Here is a 24701-nt window from a genome sequence, read left to right on the forward strand (position 1 = left end):
TTGTTGCTCGCGGACGCTGATAACCAAAGTTTCCCAGTTTTGCACAAGGGTAAGTATGAACTGGAATTTTTCAATGAACGGAGCACCATCTGTCTCGACGTTGGGCCCAGCGAAATACTCTACCGACGATCGAATCTCGCTACGAAAAAGGTCTGTGAACTGTGGTGGTTTCAAACGGTTTTTTAATTTTTTTCATAACAGTTTCATGTTCACCACAAATGTTGATATCATTTCCACCCTCGTGCGGAATTCTCCTTAATCCATACATTATTTGCTGCGTTACGTGAAAAAACTCAAAATGAAACTCAATAATGAGGTATTTTTATGTTCCATATAACATCTAAAGGTACTACGAGGTAGTAAAGTTTCAGCTTAGACGGTAACTTCTCTAGGCTGGTTGAGTTTTTATTCCATATTACTTAAATGCGTAATTTTCCTTACGATGCTGTAAAGTCGAGAATACATTTCATTTGCCGTAAATGCGTTATTACAACCTTGCTTGGTACACCGAATCTTCGTCATCGTCGCTGCGATGCTCCTGCACCTCGATTCGTTCAACTAGTTCATTGAATTTTACATTTTTAGGCTCGCTACCAACTTCCCGAAAACTCGTAGATTCCGTCCCTAGTGTAACGTCATGTTCATCTTCTTCATTTAATCGCTCGTCCAAAGCACGCGATAGCCGATTGCCAGCTATGAAGTTGTCCTCTGAATCTGTTGACAAGTATAGTTAAGAACCGATCATTAGTGGTTCTCTGCGATCGTACGGCTTTGTTTGCTACGCACCTTGCATGGTGATACCAGAGATGTTGATGGATATTTTCCGATCCTCAAGAGTCGCTGGCTCCAAATTGTTCCCTTTGGGAATTCCCAATGACGGTGGAGTCGGTGGAGGGCTGGGATCGAAATCACTCTCCAGCTGCTCAAGATCAGAGGCATTCTTGCCCGCTTTAGACAGTGGTCGCACGTACCGGAAGTACAGTACGCTACCGACTGCCAAGCAGATAAGTAACAACGAGCCCAAAACGGAAGTAGACGCGATCAGTCCGCTGTGACTTGACTGGTGCCGTAGGCTTTCAGCACATGCATTCTCGTGATCGGAGCACAAAACTTCATTGACGGACACAATCGCCGATGCCTCCAGATTAGGAACTGCTTCCAGAATCGCTCTTGAAACGAAAGGATGAGTGAGTTTAATAAAAATCATTACATTATTACTTGAATCTGTATCTACAGTGTAAGGATGTTAGAATACGATGAATAGGATAGACGATTGAGAATGCCGAATGACGGAATGCGTTATTTGCTCTGTCTGAACTGAGCCCACCATTGATAGAGGGCGATTTTAAGGTTTTTTATCGAAATCTTGTTGTTTAAATCATACCAAGTTTTTTTTTGGTTTTTCTCTGTCTCGAGTTTCAAACATCACAAGTTTAAACTATCACTTCATGGAATTCTTGGCTGGGCTAGTGACGTTCTTTCCTAGGACACCAATTACGAGTTATCTCGTAGTTTTCAGGGCATACACATAATATCGTACGAATTTGGGCACGCTTCTGAAAACTTCCAATACAGTCGATGTGCTAAGACCACACGCTAATACGGTGAAGAGAATAAAAAATGCATGATATCCAAAAAGATAGTTCGATGCGGTGTCCATATTATACTTCCTGCACATACCTTCGAATAACGTCTTCATGCAAAAGTTCATTACTGTTGTCCATCGCATAAACCACCAACCGCACAGTGCCGTGTTGATCGAGCATTTGTATCCCATTTTGCTCCTCTCGTCTCACGGCGCGATCAGTCGACGGTATGTACGCCTGATGAAGTACTGCAAGGCGGAAATTTTCTTGTCCATTGATTTGTTCGATCAAAGCACTCACTGCGATCTTCTCGGCAGTCTCCAACGTGACGATGGCGATTTGATTCACTTCCAACCGTTGTACGCTCAGCGCAAGTTTTGTACTCCGTCCATCGGCTTCACCATCGCGATCCGTAGCAATGGCAGTGAGTTCAACGCGAGCTTCCTCTTTTAGAGCATTTCGACTTGGAAATATCCCACCACTGTCCGGCTCGACCATGAACTGATCGTTTTCCGCTAAACTGTATCGAATTTTCGCGTTCAGCCCTTGATCCGCATCGGTGGCTTCCAAAATGGTTAGATAAGGTAACATCAGTCTGGCGGCCAATGCTGGCTGAGGATACGCAAGATGGACAACGGTCACTGCTTCTGGTGTAATCGCTGGCTGAACGAAGAGTGGATCGTTATCGTTTATATCGTCGACCACGATACTAATTATCGTTGCGTCCGGTGCGTAGTTGATGCTGTTTGTCTCGATGAGCGATCGTTTGGCACGGAATAACTTCTCTTCGCTGCTACACACCAATTTCAAGCGCAATTGAAACTGTGGCACCTCCATACCGGCGAACAAATTGTGATCCTCTCGATCGAAACTATGTGACGCCAGCCAGCCAGTCTCCGAGTCGATGTAAAAATATGGCCAGGAATCATTTAGCGGACTTTGGCTCAAAATTTCGTACTCACACACGTTTAAGCCCACTGGGAAGATGGTCGGGTGTGGACTTTCTTCATCTAGATGCAACACGACCAAGGTTTTGTCCACGGTTGGCATTTTAATGCCCTGCTCAGTACACTCGTACTCACTGAGAACATCCAGCATGACTCCGACGGAAGATTGCTTTCCTGCTTCTCTGTTAGAAGCACGCACAGAGAACCGATACTCACTGGGGGCAATTGGACGTATCAAGCTCAGTGCTCCCTCAGCGCTTATGGTGACATACAACTTTAGATACGCTGGAGATACGAAAGCGAGAAGCAATTTAGAAGGAGGTACAAAATATCTACTTGAAAAATCAACTTACCATCGTCGGTAATAAGTTGGTGATCTACCACGACCAACGGATCCTTCACCGTAGCTCTAACGGACCCGATCGCACCGCTTGTATCACTCCTCAGTTGGAACTGGAAACTGCCGTACTCGAACACCGGTACATCACTAAGCACTCCGCTGGTGTTGCAGTTGTAACATTTTGAGCAGTCCACAATGGGTGGCAATGAAATGCAGGGTGCTACAATAGAACATACAGTCGCTTGTGTTTAAGTGTTTAAGTTTAAGTAAGTTATACATATACAGCATGAGGGGTGCTTACTTCCTTCCGGAACTGATAGCACGACAGCACAAGATCCTGTACTGCCTTCAGCTGCTCTAGCTTCAATCAAAAGATGAACGGTCTCTAGGCCTTGGAAATCCGCAATGGTGATCGGGCTCGACAGTCGCAGCTGCACGTAGCGACCACTTTGTTCGATTGCAAGAAAGTCTACGTTCGATTCTTTGATGACTACGGTAACTACTCCATTGAAGAAAGTATTTTCTGATATCGCGATCACATCGGAGAGCACCGGGCTGAAGTCGTCAGTGAACGATCCCCCGTACACTGATTGTGTAAATGCCGGTGCCGGTAGTTTGCGACTGATCACTACCCTGGACAAGACTGTGCCACTTGCAGGATTTTTAAGCGTTACACCAAACGTCAGCAACGGCTTGGCCCCAAGCTGCTCGTCCGTGATGGACGCCTTTAGGGTGAACTGGAAGAGATCGTCTACTAGAACGGCATCGAACAGCTGATAATCGTCGTCAGCCAAGTTCCACTGGAATCCTGGTTCAGTGCTGGAGAGCACGATCTTCACTTCCAACCCTCCGAGGAACGTGACGGTCCGTGAACCTTCCTCAAGAATTCCATAAGATGCGCTCTGCACGAACTGTGGTGACTCTACGCTCAGAACATCAATCGCGATAAATGCTGTCGCCGTATCGCTTCCTGGATTCGTCGCCTGAACGTACGCATTAAGATGGCCGATTCCGGTGAGTTCGCTGTTGCCAGGAACCCTTAGTTTCAACTCAACGTTAGCTCCTTGGCGTGAGGCGGTGAAATATTGTGCATCTGGCCCGCCGAGCCCGACGTCAGTGTTTTCACTAAAAGTACCCGCGTTTAGGACGATGGCTTGGTGCAACTGGATCTCATTCGCACCGGCAGTAATGCTTCCGTTGTATACCAATTGCGAAAACATAGGGCTGATTATATCGTCCAGTTTAATAGTGACCAAAACAGTCGCGGAGTCACCGGCACTGTAGGCGTTGTTGATGGTAAGGACGAAGTTCAACAGATCGCGCCCTTCGATGGCCGTCGGTGAGATGTCGTCACGCAAGGACACCCGGAATATGTTCTCTTCTGTGAACTCCAGGTTAAACAGCTCCGCATCGTTCTCGGTCGCGGAGAACTGAAACGTGTCCATTATCGTGGTGGGATCTACAGCAATTACATCGGGTGCGGAAAACAGAACGACTTTTGTGCCTTCTTGCAGAGATCCCCGATAGATGGGCTTCGTAAAAACCGGCGTTACTGCCGGGGCGTTTACCACTTTTACCAACAAGTGCGCCTCTGCGCGGTCAGATTCGGCATTGGAAGCTTGCAGCAACAGGCTAAAGTAGACTTGGGAACGAATTTGGTCCCACTTTACGCCGGCCTTTAATTGGACTCGCACAGTGCTACGATCATCGTTGATCGTTGCTTCGAAGAAGGTTGAGGGAGACTTTGGATCTTTGATCGCAACTTCCGTGGTCTCCAGCACACTTTCCCTTCCGAGCGTGATTGGTTCTTCTGTAAATTCCACTGCTTGTTGTCCTTCGACCAGGGTTCCTTCGTATGAAGGACGCGAGAAGATCGGGTTGATAGGGTGCGCAATTCGGACCAAACAGGAAGCAACGGATGGCGGCTGCTGGCGGGTGTTTAAAGGATTCACTGCAACTACGAGGAAGTATATTTCGGATCGTGCTTTCACTTGCTCGACGGAAACGTCATCGCGAAGATACCAAACTAGAGACCCATCTGCCGATTCCACGAACCGAACTAACGAAGCATCGGCTCCTTGAACGGTGTATCGTATGTTGCTGTCAATAGTTTCCGGCGTGAGGGACATCGGCAGACTCAGTCTGATATCGTTGGCGCCTTCCTTCAGCTCTCCATTGTACTGCAATTGTGTGAATTCGGGGCTCGGGACACGGTCAATATCCAGGATAATGGTAGTAAATCCTGATGCCATTTCCGCATTTTTGCATTCCAGCACGAATTCAATATGTTCTACGGCGTTCAGATCTGTGGGTGAGATTTCCCTAAGTAACTGTATGGTCACCGTTCCTTCAACCAGCTGCACTCCAAACAGTTCTGTGTTACTGTCCCGTATCGACACTATTGCTGTCTCCACGTAACTTCCTTGCACGAGACTTATGCTTTCGAAGGGAATCAGCTGCATATCCTTCGATATCCGCGACTTGTAGACAGGTTTTACAAACCGTGGATATTTAACAAACAACCGTTTGACGTACACCACTACGGGGACAGCCGCAACAACCGTCGAGCGTGGCTTCGTTGCCCTGATGCTGAACTGAAAGTGATCCCGAGTCTCCAAATCTGTATCATTCAAAGGCTCCTTCAGGCTGAGTTCTGTACCGTCCAACGGCGAATTAAAAGGTTTCAAGGTGAAGTACAAAGAATCAGGTCCATCTAACGAAAACTGCACACTTTCGTCGGCCGTCTCGATACTGAGCTTCACCACTAGTGGTTCCTGTAGTTGCCTTGTGGACTCATCGATTAGTGCGTCGTAGATTAGCCGCTCAAACTTCGGAGCCACGATTTGGACGATATCCACAGACAGCATACAATACGCCTTTTCCGAGTTAGGATTTTGTGCCTCTACGGTCACCAGCACGTGCGTGGTGCCACGGAGCGATTCACTGGTCACCGAACCTTTCAAGTACAGCTTGAACACATTTTCCGGGATATAGGGCCAAATTTCGAACAACCCTCGTTCATCGATCAAGTTAACAACGGTGTCACCGGAAAAGGACTCTGACAGAATCTCCACATTCGCAATGCTCAGTTGCAGCGTGTTCTCATCCAACGTTCCTTGGAGAAAGTTTCTTGCAAACTTTGGCAACACAGCCACGGGCCGAGCGACGCTCATGACCGCAACCGCCTGAGACACTCCTGCGCCGTCCAACGTACAAACGATGGTTAAAAGAAGGTACGCTTTGCCTGCCAACTTTTCTGGGGTGATATTGTTCGGCACAATACTAACTGTCCCTCCGGAAGTTCGCACGCTGAAGAGATCCACATCGCCCTGGTAGGCAAACGTCAGCCCTTCCACATAGCTGTCGGACGAAATTTTGACGACAGGAAGCTCAAGGACCCCGGTAGATGCGGTGAAAGTTCCTTCGTATACGGACTTTTCGAACTGAGGTACCTTCGTATCCGGTTTCACGATCGCCAACACAAGTAGCGTTTCACTTACGCCTGCGTTAGCTTTCTCGGCCTGAATGGTTAGCAGAAAAAAACTGTTCTTCGCGATAACTTCGTCCGACAGCGACGCAGAAGAGCTAATCGTCACTCGGTTGTTACTGAAGGTAGCGGTAAAATATTCGGCATCTTCTCCGGCGAGAGCCACTTTTACGCTGTCGTCACCAGTCTCTGGTTTGATGCTAATCGGTTTGACGAGTGTTATTTCCTTATTTGCCGCAATGGAGCCGGTGTAGAGAGACTCCTCAAAGTCGACAGGCGCCACGCTCTTCACTTCGACGACAAAAGCCGTTCGACCGACATTTTCGGCCCCTGTCCTGCTAGCCTCGATGACTGTTGTGAGAATTCGCTTTCCTTCCGCAATCTGCGCACCTGGGCGCAAAGACACGGCCGCTGTTTGCCGATCAACACTGGCATTGAGGACGAAGTAGACTTGGTCGTCACCGCTCACTTGATACTGTACCGTCGAATCGTAGGTACCGGCCAATAAGCTGACGTAACGAGCATCAAATGCATCTCCTATCTTGTGTTCCGTTTTATACAGACTTTGCCCAAACTCGGGAGGTACAACGAATTCATTGACCGGATCACTGGACACTGTTAGCCGTGCATGTCCTGTCAGTGGTGGAATCCACTCGTCCTTGGGAAAGTACATAAGCAGTGGAAATGGTAATCTTTTACCACAACCGGGGGGGTGAAAGGGTAACTTACCTGTGCCGAAATTTGCAGCGTTATTGGCTGCGTAATTTTCGTTAAGGCATGCTTCGTTTTCACCTGCACAACGAACTCTGCTCGAGAAGACCCAGCACTGGAGGACACGGTGAAGTAATCATTCTCATCGATCGTGAACGTTATCTTATTCTTTGTTATATCCTTATCATAGGCCACTATCCGGTTGCCCTGCAAAACCAAGACGAATCAGTCCATCATCATTTGCCAGATGTAGGTCGATTGCCAGGTGCATCTTACATAGTCTGCAAACAATTGTATGTCAAAGTCCCGCGGGAGCGGTAGCGGAACCTTGATTTCGTACACTTCTTGGCTGAATTGTGGCTGATGATTGTTCTCTTCCTTGATGTTCTGCCTGAAGCTCATCTGCCGTACCGTCCCAGACTCGCACAGGAAGACGACGATATTGAAAAAGTACGCGTAACTATCGAGCTCTTCGAAGCGAGTAAACTGTTGGTTCGTCGTGATGATAAGCTTTCCATCGCCAATCGTAGCGTCAATATATACCGGCTTATCATCTTCCGCGGGATTCACGCTAACAGATTTAACGTTTGTGACCTCATAGGTGGCCAGCGTATATCCCACCCCAACGGTAGTAGACACTTCCGGTACGGCGGGAAACAGACCACTAAAAGAAAGTGACGGAGACGCGCAATCTGGATATCTCGGTTAGTATAAAATACATGCTCATTGTTTGGCAGAAGAATATTTCATAGAAACAGAGGGAAAGTGAAGTGTTACACAAACAGTCGCAATTCATAAGAGCTTGCCACGAAAATTACCCTTCGGGTCGTGTGCCGGATGTTTTCCCACAAACGAAAGACGGCAAACGAAGCAGGTAACAGAATCTTACCAGTTTCTGATTGAGCCCTAGCCATTTTTTGGGTCAGGTGTAGTTTTCAGCTTTCAACTGTCCGCTAAGTACATGCCGATCCAATCCGTCAAATGTCCACGACATTAGTGCGGCACATTAAATGGACTGTTCGAACAATCAATTAACAAATGCATGATGGATGTAATTGCTCGTCAGATAACGTCGTGTATCGTTGGCACTTTACTTTGTTGGCCAGTTGCCCAAATTGTTGACGAGATGTCACCGACAGACAAGTGGCAGGCATATTTCGGAGCACGTTTTTAGTTACAGGTTGGTAGAGAGCCCAGTGAACAATATTTCTCACCTAAATCGTCTGCTCCTGAACACGGCAAAAACAGTATCTGCAGCACAACCAACCACAGCCACCACCAACGGCCTGGTCGCGCATCAGTCAGAGAATTCGATTTAACCATTGGAACTAATTTTTCGCATTGTTCGCGGAGAACAGGCAAACCAATGTACTAACTCGTGTTGAAAACAGATAAACAACCGACACTTTCCCTCGGCAAGACTTGTTTCAAGAGTATTAGTCGTGCCACAACTGTTCGGCGCATCACCTTCCCACAGACTAGCGCACCGCTATTGCTTCTTAAAATTTGTCGGTCCGAATTGTGTATGATAGGCCTCTATCTAGCATCCGGCGATTGGTTTTCTTATCTGATAAATTGCAATCAGATAGCAATACAAGAAGCCCAATGATAAAACAATCAAAGTGTGATAACGGACATGACCATCATCTATCGACAATTAAAGTTTTGTAATGTGAGACAAATTCAAAAGTAAGTGAATTATGGCGTTTAGTGTGGGAAGTGACATAACGATGGTATGTAGTAAGTTGTAGTAGTAGCGTCTTCAATATGATAAATCCTTGACCTGAGAGTACTAATTGTTTTCATAAATGCTCGAAGACCATATCATTCTGAACCTTCTTACTTTTACTGGTTACCATTGGCCCATCATACTAATATGGGTCGATCTTCAACCAGCATGATCTACGTTGACTTCAAGCAATACCTCGAGAATCAGCGGTTTTGGCGCCTATCCAATGTTCCGGAAGGCCATCCGTCGACTAAAGCATAACAAAGCACCAGGCACCAACGGGATTGCCCAGCTCGCAAAATATTGAGGAGCAATAGTTCATATCGACATTCATCAAATGAAAGCTGGGATATGGGATAGCGAATCTATGCATTGTGACTGCAATCTCGACATCCTACACGCAAAAACCGCCACCACGTCCTCGAAGTGTTTGCGGATTGCGACACGGGGGGGCTTGGGCGGTTCCACTACTCGACCAGACCACAAGTCTCATTGCGGTCTTGGTGTCGGTATACCGAGCGTTCATTTGAATGATGTCTAGACTTCGGTCTAATAATTACGCGTTGGGCGCTCACCTTGAGCGTATAGGACGGCCTAGCTACAAGGCATGCGCTCGAGGTGTTGGATACCATGATCTGGACAACCTTTTGTAACCTTTAGTTGTAGCAAAATGCTGAACCGAAAGAACTTAAGCCACGCTCAGTTGCAAAAACGAAAAGTGCACGTGATCGTAGAAATTTGCTCGGCCAAAAGTCAATGCATGTACGGAGAAAGTAAAAAAAAAACTTGGAAGAAAGGGAGAACGTAGCAACGAAAACACAATCGTTTACAACGGCGATGTAACGATCATGAAGATTTGTTTGGGTTTATGATTACATGTTAATAAGAAGTCATCAGTAATTTCCAGTCAACCAATCAATCAACATGTTTTTATTTTTAGTGTTTTGTTATCCTCAAACACTGCCCTGTATCTGATTATATGGTTTCGCACATACGAATAGAAATAATCTTGAATATTCTTGAGCTTCTTGGGTAAAGCATTCCTATTACGAGCGTTTTGGTCGGCTGGTTATGCTACGCTGCTGCAAACAGTTTGGGAGTTTTCTTTTATTTTCTAAATCGTTTAAGTTCTCGCAACAAAACACAATTGTTCTATATACATGCATGAGTCAGGCGTACCTTATTCATTAGTTTCCTTGCGGAACAACTATGTTAGTTTATATCCTTCCCTAAATAAGTGCGCTTCACCCAATTCAAAATGTGCTCGCGACTAATCACTACAAGGTTTAAGTCAAACTTCAACGTAAATCGTACATCGTATGGTAACTATTATAATCTAAAGTATAAGCTATCGGTCGGTTTGCTTGAGTTACTTATTTTGTGTACTTTTTCATCACTCAAGTACAAGACAAGTAATTGGTGTTTGCTTGGTTCATCTGCTGATTTTAGCTTCGCGTTGTGTGTGTAGCATGCGCTTTTTGTTCTTTTCCCAAATAATTTCAAAGCCAACATTTTTGTTCGCCAAGTTAATACTCTTGCAGCGAATGATTCCTTTATTATATTTCACAACTTAGCTTTAAAGTTTTTCGTTTCATTTGCCATTGTTTGACTAGCTTTACACTACTTTATCTACAAGCCCTGAAAATTTTGTTGGGATGCAATCGTACTTTGTAAGAATGTTATTTCCTTTTTGTGGAATGATTGTTTTTTGTCGTCATCGTATTTCAGGTTGCACCATACGAAATTTCAATCACGAAGGAAAATTGGCACACGATTATGAGACAGACAGCGAGACAAATAATAACGGCCAAAAAAAGAGCAAAACATTCGAGGCATAGCTCAAAGGGCTTCGTTAGTTAAAGCTCCTATTTCAACAATACAAAAAATACGACAAACGCAACAGTCGCAGAAAATGCAACTGTGGTAGTTTGCATTTTTCATAACATTCGCTTCCTTCACTTAACATAAAAGTTATGTCTCAAAGCATACTATACCAACGAATACTGTTTCAGCTTTATAAAGTTCCCTTCTTAGGTTCCATAATGCGCAATCTCAAAGCTAATATAACGCAGCCGGTAAAAACTACATGTAAATCACCAGAAAACCGCCTATTAATAGTCTCGATCAGGAAAGACTTTTTTTTAATTTTTATGTAACCTGTCCTGTGATTAATGATTTACCATTTTTCAAGATAATTTGAGAAGCACACAGAGAAAAGACATGTGATGTCTTTTTCTAATAAAACATAACCCTTTTATTCATCTTTAATCGTCCTCGTTTCGATTTTCTTTAAAACAATTCACACCAGGATTACGTTTTCGCAATGCTTGCCTTTAAACCATTATATGCTACTAACTTGCCATTATATATGTATCTTTACTTATATTCATACATACATTTTGTATGTATGAACCAAATGGTCTATTGCTAGTGTTGTTATCATCTCGTGCAGTTTCTTCTACTATTTCTCTCGGTTTCGGTTTTGTAGTATTAGCGCATGCGCATGCTTCGTCGAGATCCAAAGCTCGGTTCATATCTAGTATAAACGGTTCATATCTAGGTTTTAACAGGTTTATATCTCCTATATAATAATCTCCTTGTTCAACGTTGTTGTTTCGCGAAAAAGTTCACATTAACAATGTTAGTTGAATTTTCTTCCACGAAATACGTTCATGCACGTTTGTAAGTTAGAAGTTGTTTGATTGCGTCAACGTATTGAAATGAAGTAACAGTACACACCGTGGTGCACACATTTATTATCGAAAGACACTCTGGGCATGATAACAATGGAACATTTGAGTAACAATGATCTTTCAAAATAGTTCTAGCAAAACATAAACTAATTCAATACACGTATATTATATCTTGATAGTCTATGTGGATAAAAAAACCAGTAACCAAAGCTAAGATAGTAAATTTGTTTAAAACCATTTTAGTTCGGCTCTAGTAACAATGATCTAACTTGAGGAAAACTGTTTGATATTTGGTAGTCTAAAGTTATACCGACACAAATATGCTGGTTGAATCGATTAATTCCAACACCCGGTATGATTGCTAACGCACCAAACGAGCATATCAATATCAAAGGTTAAATAAAGTTGCTTTTGGAAATGAAAGTCATTTTTACGTGGTTATCGACAAATTACTAGGACTTTGTCGGGAAGCCGATTCTATCAAACAATGATCTAATCAAACTTCATGTTTTATAATGAATTGATTTGGATTGCTACCGATATTGGTACATTTGTAGTTATTTTGTTTTAGTTCCTACACATACGCAATCGTGACCACGTATTGAACGATATTTTTAAACATAATTTTAAAAACAATAACAATAAGCTGATAAGCCGAACTGTTCTTTAAATAAGACAGTTTATCGGATGTAGCTACCTATTAACTGCCTAGATTTCGTTCCATCCAACGACCTTCCAACCATATGCAACATTCAATGGGAAGCCAAGATTTCGGTTTCAGTTCTACTTACTATAGTATTTTTAACACGACATTACTTTCACCTAAATAAAGTCCAACGAAAAGCTTTTCTGCTAAAGGTATAGGTTGAGGCATTTACTAGCAATAGGTGTAAACGTTTGACTGGATGAAAATTTGACGCTTTGGTGGAGAACGGTGGTACCGTAACGAGCTTCCGGAGTATAATGATCACTTGTGCATAAGGTTAATTCATAGCTGACCGCTTAGACGAAAGTTTAGGAAAGCGACGTTGTTCGACGCTTAGGATGCTGGTGAAGAAGTGTTGGTAATAGGTTGGAAGTAATGTATACCATTCGTCTGAAATTGTTATAAAAACCAAAATGAAAACGGACATCCGAAGGGGTACACAAACTTTTCCACCAGTTTGGAACTTACCGCCATGTCATACTCGGTTATATAGGCCGGAATCTCCAACTGATCCTTCGCGATGGCAGAATATAAGTGCTCCACACCAGGAAGTGAATGAACTTTGGTTTTGATCGCTGGAGCCATAAACGTTGTGAACCACCAAGTCATCATTTTTGTCCAAAAGGTTGGATGCACGATATAGAACGCTTTTAAATTTTTCTTGTATCTAAAAACACACGTTCAGTTTTCGAAATGAGTTTTGCCACCTAATGACATCATATTACCGAAGAATTTGCATTTCGTGACGCTACTTACTTGTACGGCAGTATGCTATAGACATCCTTCAGCCATTGCAAAGAAGGGTAGTTGTTTGAACTGGTCAGAGTGTGGAAATAAGCGATCACGTAATCACCTTTGACGATTGGGTCCAGTAGGTATATCAGATAGAGCAAGGCCTATTGTTGAAATTATTTTTGTTAAACAATTGTTTAAAATAGAATATAATGTCATTCAATATAACCTTTTCTAGATCGATGTTATGTGCAGGAAACCATTTGCCACAAAACACAACAACGGGTCTGCCAAGTCTATCAACGCCGCTTTGATACAGGCATCCAATGCCAGACACTTCCGATAGGTCTTCCGTTTTGGCTCGTCTTAGTAATCTCTCGTATCTAACAATTGAAAAAAAGGATGTAGAAACTCATTAGTTTGAAAATCCAACTCGAAGTAACACAATAACATCAGTTATTGTTATTTCTAATTATTTCATCATTATTATTATTACTAAATATTATTTCATTTTGACACTAAATAAATCGTTCGATGTAAATGCATTTTCAATCAGCGTTCTATATAATGATTCCCACCCGTCCGTGTGTATACAACCGACAGTGATCATACATAGCCGAAGCGGAAAGTGATCATAACATGAACCGTAAAGCTTAGTGAATCCATTTGGATCATAGGCTCATTTCATGCTTCAATCAAAAAGTGAAAGATATTTTTGTGTTTATGGACCTATAAATCCATATTATACAATTAGAAAAAAAAATTGAACTGAAGCATCGCACTCGAATGTCACTTCTCCAGCTTGGGTCGCTGCAGGCTTAAATGTAATTAAATTCCATCGCGTACGTCAAGCAGAAAAAATAGCATGGAAATATGCCATAAAAAGCAAAACCAGCAATCCGTCTCCAATGAGATCTCCACGTCACCGTCAAGGACGACCTTCGAACGTGGTCAAGGCTCGACGTTACAATTTTGGTTTTCGCTGTACCTTGCTTGCGCGTTCAAAGATTGCACCCGCTGGCTTTTGTCTCAATAGCCATCAGAAACACATATTCATTGCATGAGAAGCCTTGAAACTTGCCCTTGAATGTATGTCCACTCTAGGATAAAGGTAGAAATAATTAAGCGATACGTGCTTTTGTTGGCGAATAAAGGAAAAGGTTACAGAAGGAAAACGTGTTTAAATCTCTTGTCTTGGTTGTGTATTTAAAATGTAATACTCTTTTATTACGTTCCATGCCCAATTGAACAATTCGTCCTGGCTCATTCTCGCCATTAAGCTAACAATAGTTTATAATGTTAAAATGACCAACAACATCAACCTGATCTCCTATATCATCTGATACATTTTCTGAACATTCTCTAGTATGTGAAAACATCTTCGCAAAACATATTCCCAAACACAGCACACATTTCAATTGCGGGTGTCCATGGACAAAACATGGACCACACATACGACAGCGAGTGAATCAGTAAAATATTTAGAAAGTCCATCGTAACTTGGTTGATTATCACTTGGCTGCTAACACAACAATTATCATGTTGAGTCATGGACTTTGAAAAGGTGTGACACATAGCACTACACTACAAATCAAATAAAAAATTATACACGACACAACATTATCGTGATTTGCTAATGATTGCCAAAAAAGTCTGAAATTAGCGCAAATCAAACGAATCAAATTATTACAAATAATAAAACGACGTAACAAGCAATACTAGTTTGACATTTACAAAATCAAAATGTAAAATAACAAAAAAAACTTATACTCAAGTCTCAAGCGAAAAGCAATTTAGCGAAAAACGCATTTTTCAAAATCATAGCCGCGAAAAGAAGCAGCTCTTTGAAATCGCTCTGTAGATTGGTACTAACAGGTTTTCCTTTTGCCATTCGCTATCGTCAAGCGACGAGTTGTAGTGCTTCATCAGTTCAACATACGTAAACGACCCGTCTAGAATTCGGGTCCGTTTGCCGACGTGTGTGGCTAGTACATGCCCAATCATCTCCGGACAATAGTTTTCTGTGGTCGTACTAGAAAAGAGAAAAAATCATCTCAGTACTGGATCGATTGACATAATATGCTTTTCGGTAAAGCTCGAATCCATTGGAATCTTGGTCTGAAAAGTATGAAAACTTGTTTTAAAAAACCAACAATCAAACCGGAGAATGTTATAAATGTTGTTATAGAATTCACTACCATTCAATACGTTCGTTCACCATCATTCTTGTACGGAATAAACTTAAAACACTTGAAGCCAACTTATAATTACTGCGAAACAAGGCAAGTGTAGAAAAGGAACAAAATGGCCAAATTAATATTGAGAAAAACTCTGCAATGCCGCCAATAGAACTAGTAATATAACAAAACAAAAATTGAGAATATGAATTACTTCCTTCTATACGTTAATCGAAATAAAATTGTACCTGCCATAAACTGAAAACAACTACAACTTGAGACACGATTAAGCTTGTAAGCAGTTCCTAAGTGAAACATATAACACAAACAAGGCTAGTAGAAAAGAAAAATGTGATTTTTCTGCTCGAAGCCCAATCTTATCAGTTATTAGTTTCTACTAGTTCTAAGCTGGTCTATCGATTATTCGTCTCGAACACACAAAATATGTTCATAGTTTATTAGACGAATAATAATCTGTTCAATCATCAAACTTCGGACAAGGTAAAATAAATTAACCGTACAAACTAAAATTCCAAATCACTCTGACTTAAATTAAATTACGGGAGTGTTGGCCGCATTCTGTAATAATTCGCCGTAGAGAACATGTGCCATTCAATTCAAAGTCGCTGATCATGCGTTTCCCGTAGCATGAAAACCGGGAGTTCAACTTGAGGAAAATGATTTACAGTTCTCTGATGGAATGTCTTTATTCTCGCTCGTGTAGACGTGAACTGAAGGATCGAGCCGAAACGCGCTCGATCACGCATGGAGTGACAGAAACATAAAGGAGAGAAATAGAGAGCCATGGCGAAATGGCGAAATGGCGAAATGACGGTACGTCAAATTCAAATCGTAACGGCGATAGTATACAATATACCGAACAGTCGCCATTAAAAAATAACTCTAAGTCGTGCAAAGCAACACATCTGTCACACTATAGCACCTTCACAGTATCAAGTTAAATGGGTCTGTGACCTATCATTACGCAGTAGGAAACACAATAAACTGTTACATCAAGTAACTTGACCGCATGGTATAATCTGAACAAAGTGTTGAATGACAACTTATGAAAACGGTTCACAATACGACGTGTGAAAGCCGAACGATTCCGTGATGCGATCCGAAAGGTGCCTATTAAAAGTGTAGATGAGGTGTACACCTTCTAAACGCATAGTAAAATAGTTAGGTGCTATTTAGTTTGAAAGCATGAGTTCGTGTAAAGCGTTAATTCGTTTTTTAGAAGGACGTTGAAATTTTTGTTGTTGTCCATCATTATCTTCTAACACAAACTACGGCGTTTGGCTATTGTAAGCTAATTTGCTTATAGTGCTAGGCATTTGGCAACTCATGGTGTATCACATTACCTTTGGCATTTAGCAAGCATGAAGGGCCTGAACATCTGAACACCGCTTTAAAATGTTCCGATATTATTTATACACAAATCATTTTCCTAGCCCTTTGGTTTCAAAGCATCATCAAAGATTACTAGCCCAAAAAATTAAGAAGTATTTTGGAAAGTGTAGGTTATTTGGAAACATGCATGCGAGAAAATGATGTTTACAATGTATATGGATTTCTAAGTGGTGCGATTAGGTGCATGTAATGGAAAATGCATTATCTATTTCCAAACTCGTTCAATCGATCGGATGCTTTTTTCAGCTGCATATGATCGCCTAAACCATTTCCTAGTTAGAAAATAACCACAAACCCTTACAGCCTACCCGAACACTGGCATTTTCAATGTTTGGAGGTTTCAATTGCGCATAACCAGCACTGTGCTTAGTTTATTTATAGCAATTGTATGATTCACATAAGCCTCACATAAGGCCTTCATTCAATATTCGCCTATTGACCCGAGAGAAACTGATCTCAATTTGGGGATTCGTTTACATCCTTCTTCGACAGAGTTTACCCATTAGTTATCGCGCAGAACGGCGAATATCTCACCTTTCCTCTGGTGTTTCAATGTGTATCTGGTCCACCCGGATTTCGGGTGGAATGCTGATGGTCGCGTCGTTCAAATCGATCGATTCCATTGCAACCATTTGTGCCATGTTTGTGCAATACGGAAAGTATGATTCAGACACTACAAACTCAAGTCTCTTTCTTCACGCGGGGCACGTTTCACCTAGTATTGTTGCCCAACCACTTATATTGTCCGATAATAATTTTACGCTTCGGTAATGTTTTTATTGCTTTTAGACAAAGCGACGTAAAACCAGTGAATGCGGAGGTGATGCAACACAAATTAAGAATACAAATTGATTCCTCACCAATTACATAGCCAATTTACGGATGCCACTTTGATATTTTGAATTTAATAGTAGTTTAACAATGTACTCATTAAACACTGTGCCAAGTTCGCTGAGAGAGCGCATCGAGAAAAAGTATTTTCAACACAAAATGATTGACACCGGCATTTCCATTGTGCGCGTTCACGATTTAAAACCAGAACTCACTAGGTACTCGCCTCACTCGACTAGCATTACGCACTACGCATATTCTCGATTCAATTCTGAATTGAACCAAATTCTTCCACAATGTGAACCACCAACTAGATAGTAAGCACTAAAACTTTTTAGAACAATTGTTTTCTTTTTCGTTTTCTCACAAACAAGAAGTCAGTACATAATTCAACTTAGGTGAATACACTGTTTTTGTTATCAAGAATTCTATTCACGAGTTCGGTCCAAACACCGGAAAATGCGATAGAAACCTTATTTTTCTCTCCCTCAAGTGTGTGTCCTGAAAGAGAATCACGACTCTGTACGACGACAATACATAAATTCTCTTCCCACTACCGAACGAGAAAAACGCAGTGACGATTAAAGAGAGAAGTATGATTGTTTAAAAATAGATTTTTCTTCTCATCACCAGGAAAATCACTACACCCGTCTTACGCGAAGAAGCAACGTAACAGCCGAATCGATGAAAGCTGCGAAAACGCACCAGCAGCAAGCGGGTTTGATCGAAAAATAATCACTGTAGCCAGCTAATATGAATTTGCAGAATACGAGAAATTGTTCAATTACTCCGATGAACAAAACGGACGGCCAAATCCGAACTGAAACCACTCAGATGTGATAATCGCGCACAAATCAAACTCAAAATTGATACTAGAGTCGGGCGCGCTAAAACAATTCCAACTGTTGAAACTCCTAGTGCTGGTCGATGACTGACGAACCAACGAAACTAAAGGAGAGCTGCAAGTCGTGAGCTTTTCGAGTTTAATGGTAAATGGTTGTTGGTGAGCAAACTTTGCTCACCGAACTGTTGATTTCATATCTCTCGACGCTCTTTTTCTCTGCGTCAACCAAAAGTACACTCATAAGGAAAAATACGAGAGGCCAAGAGAACACATTGTGTATGGAGAGCTAACATCAGAACTGTATGGATTTAAATTCAGTCAAATAGATCCTATCAGATTCAGTTTTTTTAAACCATTAGTTTAGAAATAATACCGTGTGTAACAAGATCTGATCGATGAATCCCTACTCTTCCCTATCATTATCACAAAGCACAGTTTCGTAAACACTTCGCTCTGAATCCTCTATAAGCTACACCGATCCTACAAAAATACCAACAAATGCCTCGAAGAAATAGCCTCTTTTACATAATTTGATGACAAAAAAGGTCGGGGATAGAAATCTTCTAGATCAAAGCGTTAATCTGACAAAAGAGGAAATGCTTTGAAAGCCCTACAACGAACAATATGAGTTTCTAGTGCAAAAACAATAAGATGATTTGTGCGTTGATCAACATACTTTCGGAATCTGATATATAAAATATGAAATAATAAACAACATATCAATGTATTCCAGTTTCGAGATATTGTTTAAATTTTGACGTTATCAGAGTAGAACAACAATGCTAATGTTAAACATTCTCATGCCTCAATATATCAAAACCATTGAAATGATTTATTATTATTATACTACTATGAGTGTGGTACTGATTTCAAATAGTTTATCAAAGTTAAACACAAACACCAATATCAAAAAGCTAAGTACTACAGAGTAAATCAAAGGGAAATATAAAATAACGTGATTCCCAAAACTTAGTTAAAAAAGAAGTTTGTTACTGTAGTTGTGGCATAACTAACCAAACGGAAACCTAGAGAAGAATTTTGAAAATACTCACTCGCAATCCACCAGTAAAGGTGAACTAAATATTGAAGACATAATTGCAAAAAAGATTTTTTTAATATTACATTAGTTTCATTTTATATTTGATTGAAGCATGATTGACTGTGTGTGTTTTTATTTTTGATATCCAACAAAATAACTAAAGATTAATCAAGTTTCATAGTTCAAAGCTTGAAACTAATGTTTCGAATGTGCCAGAAGAAAGTAGAAAAAAGCTAAAGCCGTACCTGGATGCTAACGGGAGCAACATTTTATTTCAAACATACGTGCTCCTTTATGAAAGTAACCGTCGCACAGTGAGATACAAGAAGAATGACGCAGATTTTATGGTTACGATCTAAGAACAACTGCAGAGCGATTACCGTCATAATGCAGATGGATGAAAATGATATGACTGCGCTATGGTTAAATGTAAATTGAACGTGCGCCGTATGACTTTAAGTACTTTGTTCGGAATTTTAAAAAAATGTATCCCAAGAGTTTATCTTACGCTTCGTATTGACACAACAACCAAGGTTTCCTCAAATTCTCCGAGCATTTTTGGAGGCGCAAATCGCAAAGTAATGTTATCTTATTTGATTTTTCGAGATAGACAGAGACAAATTTTCGAGATTTTAACAAAGATAATTTACAAAGATATCTCAACAACAACCGAGGCAAAACAGTTTACAATTTTAACACTCGCTCGAGCTTTCGTTTCATGTGATTCCAGAGAGCCACACAACGCTTATTTCATTACTACAATAAAGTTGAGCATGTATCACAAATGGTAGACATCTAAAACATATCTGATCATGTTGCAAAGGATTCAAATGAGATAAAACCCGCATTTTGATACGCATTACTTGTTCATTTGAACAAATCGACTGTTCGTTACACCACCAGCATATATCAAGCATCGAAATATTCATGGCATAAATTATTTACAACTTTACAGAGCATGCAGAATAAATGCATACCTGCGTTGTTCGAAGAATTCAACAAATTTTAAGTTTTTTTATCAATAAAAGAAAATGTTCAATAATAACAATAATAACCGTGTAATAGTGAATAACTAGATCATTGGAAAACCTGCAAGATCGTTCACTAACCTTTTCGCTACAATAACTCAATACATAATAACATAATAAAATTATAATCATTCATTATAATCATAAATTATCATCGTGTGAAAAACTGCATTATGACAGTGAAATAAACCTTTAGTAAATTGTAAGACAAAATTAAGTTATAGTTAGAATGAGTTTGGAAAAACATGCAAAACGAGCTATTGATAGGTAAAATACAATTATTATAAAACATAGTAAGATGGTCCGAGATTTCATCAGTTAAACTTTTGAAGATACATTCACAATGTTATCCATTCGTACTTGGAACGAATGTTACATTATAGGAACGTGTCTAATATCGCACAAAAAACATTATAAAAGCTTGTGACACGCTGCGAAAGCACAACTAATAGAATGATAATATCGTGTACGTTTAGCGAACCTACGAAGCGATATGAGCACATATACTAAAGGCATAAGCTTTTAGATGTACTAAAGCTGAACTTTATCAAAAGCGGCTCCCGAACCATTTCTTACAGTATTCATGCATACAAAAGCTTTAAAATTGAATGCACTCAAGAAACCCCAGCAATTACGTTACAAAGTAACAATACTTTATAGTGGAAAACGTTTTATGTTATGTATATAATGAACAATAACTCACTGAATTTACTCTGAAAATACACTAGCACTATTATATTTCGCTTTTCAGACTTCACTTACCTTTCTTGATGTTCTATTCCTTCAAGACCATCATCAAGCACACTTTCATACACCATACGAGGTCGATCTCCAAGTAAGCGTTGTCGATCCAAGTCTCCCTGGAAAAAAATGTCGTAAAGGATATAAAACTAATAATGAATGCTATTCAATATAAACAATAAATACTACAAACTACCCTTTCTCTAGTCTAGCATGAATGAAATGTGATTTCCTTTACCTTTACGCTTTCGCTATTTATATTATCATTTCGCATAATATTCATTCAAAGGAACTAATAAATCAAAAGAAAATCAAAAACACTACTGGACAATAGGCTGGAGTACCGGTCCATTAATTCCAGTGTATATATAATTAAGTCCAGTGTATATTAAATGAGTATATAAGAAGCAAACCTCCGTATGAATGTTTGCAGCGTAACACTAACTAAAGAACACTTCCTCACCGACGGCTGAGGATACAGCAAAGAAAGCAAAAATATATTAGGTGCCCATTTAATTCTTGCAGTTTTACAATTTTTGCAATTTTTACAATTTTTGCAATCACAATTTTGTTTTATTAAATATGTGTTTGACAGCTATAGCCATTACGCATCTAACGCAGTATAGGTTTTTTTGGTTTAAGTATAAACAACACCTTTTTTTGGCATCTGAAAGTGTCGAGTTTTGTTCCTGATGAAGTGTTTTTGCGGGGAGTACTTCCTCATTACTACTTGCACGGCAGTAAAAAGGGGTTCTTGTACCGAATCGTCACTGGTGATGAAAAGGTCCATCGCAACCAAAGTAAAAATGTTCACTGCGCAAAGGTTATGCTGTACACATAGGGTTGTACATATGCTGTATACATAGGGGTGGGATACGAAAGGTGTGGTGTACTGTGAGCTTTTAAAACCCAATGAAATTATTGATGGACAATCCCACAACAATCCCATCGACAACAATTAATGCGTTTGAAGAAAGCTTTGACAAAAAAGGACCAGAATAGGATAAAAGACATTACAGGCTGATTTTTCAACATGACAATACACAACCATACATCCGGAAACCGATCAAAACCTATCTGGAAAATATCGGATAGGAACTGTAAATCCCCCGGCTGTATTAAGCAGATGTTACTCTTTCAGACTACTACATCTTCCGTTGCATGAATATTGAATGGACAATAATATTGAATAATATTGGACTAATAATATTGAATGGACGTAGAAACAATTCTCTCCAACCACTCAGATAAATAAGCCGAGCTAATGAACTTTCATAAATTATTGGTCGCTGTGGCTACAAACAAATGTAACACAAATTGTTAATACAAGATGTCAATGTCAAGATGTAACTCATTGAGCTCAAAGCTTCTTTAAACAAATAAGAAAGTTATTTTGATTTTAAATGCAAAGTTCTCGTTTGTTAATGCTTAATGCTATGAACTAGTCAAATTGTACTATATTGAAAGGAATTTCAAGTGTTCAAATGCAACAAAGCTCTAGATAAAATGCAACAAAAAGTAAAAGGTAATGAAAAAGTCGCCGTGCGTTATAAATCAAGCTTGTTGGTCAACAGTTGCAATCTAAGGCCTTATTACTTTATCTCACTTGACACATCACAGTTACACTCAGCAAGATTTTTCTTGTATGACACCACAGTATCCTGTTCTGCTGGCATTTACATTTCCATTTTTTGCTTTTTCTACGTTCGACTTAACACTGTGATGTTAAAACATGCACACACATACACACAAGCTACGGATTTTGGCACAACTGATGATCGTAAACTGATATTGATATGTTACTAGGTATTGATATGTTACAGGTTGGACAGTTTACAAGAATTAGGGATGTCATCAGTGCTTTGGTGTGAAGTAGTCACGTAGTGAATACGTTTATCGTTAGAAAGCTTAGGACGCCTGAATGACTGCCTAGACTACCACCGTAAACCACTGTAAGGATTTACGGTGTTGTTTTAACATTACTGTTAGTAATGTTTAAATTCATTTAAAAATAGAAAATTGCGTTGTGTATCTTTGCGTTGTTGAATAATGCATAGTGCGTTAAATCCGTTTATTTTTAAATGTATCACATCTCACCTGCATTTGTGTAAAAGAGTGCGCTGTACCAGTTAGTTGAGCTGCCAGACTCAGGTTGATATTACTATACTCGACGTCAGAACCCATTTCCAAGTCGTGAGGGCTGGTATCAGAGTCGTCATCAGCTATAAAGAAACAGAATGTTTTAATGGCCGTTCATAATATGAATAACACAATTTTCAAAGTTTGGTTTACAGGAAAATTCAAATGAATTGTTTATCATCTTCCTAATACGCTTTGTCTCACACCACTAATAATTACAACTACAGTCCACACTACAATTTGCTGTAAGAACTTGATAAAATTCACGTATAAACCGCGCACTACCGCAGCAAACTAGTGCAAGCAGCAACTGATCAGGAGTCTGCGATAACAGCATACACGGCCTCGAAAACAACGCCGGAAGGGGCTATCTTACAAGAGTAACTGCGGCATTCATCCGATATGCTTGCAAGAGAACGATGAGCGCAGTCCGCTACTAGACAGTAAACTGTTGGTCTATCGCATGTGCTGAGAGATCAAAGCATCTCAAGGGAGAATGTAAGAGAGTTGAAAAACGAACTCCCGAACCTTCCATCTTAAACAAGTATGTGAAATACCTAGTGCAAGATATCCGAAGAAAGCTTGTCCGGAATGTATTTATTTGTTTGATCGAACACAGTGATGTTAACAAAATCAAATATAAAGGAGTTAATTCTACGCTTTTCTAATACTTTCTGTACGTTTTCGATGTGATCCATGTGAACAAAGTTAAGAATTCAAGCTATCAAAATTGCCTAACTTAAGGCGCGTTCACAAGTGTTACGAACATCACACCGGAGCCAGAAAATCATACCAACAACGAATTAAACAGTTAGAAAAATAAAAAGATGTCCTTGGAATTTTTATTTATGCTGTTACTTTAGGCATTTAGCCACAACTTACCATCTATCATGACGAAATGCTGAGGATTATGAATGATTCTGATCTGACGCTCAGTTAGCTGTCGTTCACCATACAGGTCGCCGATATCTTCCGGCAATTGCAACAGGGCCCGTTCCTCCTCAAGTCGATCGCGTGGAAAATAAAGCGGCGCTACTATTTCGTAGATACTCCGTTCATTTGATTCAAGGCAAAATATCACAATTTCGGCACGGTATTGCTCCAAAAAACGGCGAATTGTTCCTGTCGGTTGGAAACGTTTCTGGTTTTATCAAATGAAATACAATGATCAGTTGACACAATGATACGTACGCAATGCTATATGGGCAGAAGTTTCAGGTGGAAAATTTCTGTGTACCGAACTAATATCACATAACGCAACCGTTCCAAATCCGAGCTCCCTTGCTTTATACAACACGTTCCTAAAAGCATGAACAAAATAATAATTGTTATTATATGCATAGTCCCTTGAATCAGGTTTCGCAACTCTTACCGATAACAAGTATGAAGTGTAGCTTCCGACGCTGTCTTGTGTTTTTCACTGTAAATAGGGCTGACGGTGTGTATTATGTACTTAGAAGGTAAGAAAAATCCAGGAGTCACAAAAACTTCACCAGTTTTGCATTCTGTACCAAAGAAATGATAAGAAACAACTGCATTTACATGTTATCAATTACCT

At 40.4% G+C, this 24701-nt stretch overlaps 2 protein-coding genes across 4 annotated transcripts; both read right to left on the bottom strand.

Moving 5' to 3' along the window:
• Window positions 1-487: 487 nt before the first annotated feature.
• Window positions 488-7985, bottom strand: LOC128278898 (uncharacterized). The gene is made up of 8 exons (XM_053017624.1): window positions 7961-7985; window positions 7348-7763; window positions 7090-7278; window positions 3175-7018; window positions 2887-3093; window positions 1681-2818; window positions 787-1169; window positions 488-714 (listed from the first exon to the last, which is right to left on the bottom strand). Exons 1-8 carry the CDS (start codon window positions 7983-7985, stop codon window positions 488-490), a joined length of 6429 nt encoding a protein of 2142 aa, XP_052873584.1.
• A 4068-nt stretch (window positions 7986-12053) lies between these two features.
• On the bottom strand, window positions 12054-23432 carry LOC128268358 (protein GDAP2 homolog). Of its 3 annotated transcripts, XM_053005416.1 has the most exons (9): window positions 23297-23432; window positions 23102-23226; window positions 21026-21123; window positions 19249-19272; window positions 14805-14963; window positions 13161-13314; window positions 12956-13095; window positions 12668-12866; window positions 12054-12589 (listed from the first exon to the last, which is right to left on the bottom strand). In XM_053005416.1, the coding sequence occupies exons 1-9, from the start codon at window positions 23322-23324 to the stop codon at window positions 12533-12535; spliced, it is 984 nt and encodes a 327-aa protein (XP_052861376.1). In that variant the 5' UTR covers window positions 23325-23432; the 3' UTR covers window positions 12054-12532. The 3 variants fall into 3 exon arrangements, with proteins under 3 accessions (XP_052861376.1, XP_052861377.1, XP_052861378.1); XM_053005417.1 differs by lacking the exons at window positions 14805-14963; window positions 19249-19272; XM_053005418.1 differs by lacking the exons at window positions 14805-14963; window positions 19249-19272; window positions 21026-21123; window positions 23102-23226; window positions 23297-23432 and adding an exon at window positions 17056-17630.
• Between the last annotated feature and the right edge of the window lie 1269 nt (window positions 23433-24701).

This window comes from Anopheles cruzii, chromosome 2 (assembly GCF_943734635.1).
Source record: "Anopheles cruzii chromosome 2, idAnoCruzAS_RS32_06, whole genome shotgun sequence".
In the NCBI taxonomy this organism is placed as follows: domain Eukaryota; kingdom Metazoa; phylum Arthropoda; class Insecta; order Diptera; family Culicidae; genus Anopheles; species Anopheles cruzii.

Coding starts and splice junctions, on each gene's coding strand:
- LOC128278898 (XM_053017624.1), bottom strand. CDS start 7,985: ATGGCTAGGGCTCAATCAGAAACTG. Junction 7,279..7,347: donor TACAATTGTTTGCAGACTAT/GTAAGATGCACC, acceptor TTGGTTTTGCAG/GGCAACCGGATAGTGGCCTA. Junction 3,094..3,174: donor GCTATCAGTTCCGGAAGGAA/GTAAGCACCCCT, acceptor GTTCTATTGTAG/CACCCTGCATTTCATTGCCA.
- LOC128268358 (XM_053005416.1), bottom strand. CDS start 23,324: ATGATAAACAATTCATTTGAATTTTCCT. Junction 23,227..23,296: donor CAATTCATTTGAATTTTCCT/GTAAACCAAACT, acceptor GTTTCTTTATAG/CTGATGACGACTCTGATACC. Junction 19,273..21,025: donor GGAATAGAACATCAAGAAAG/GTAAGTGAAGTC, acceptor TTCAATATTTAG/TTCACCTTTACTGGTGGATT.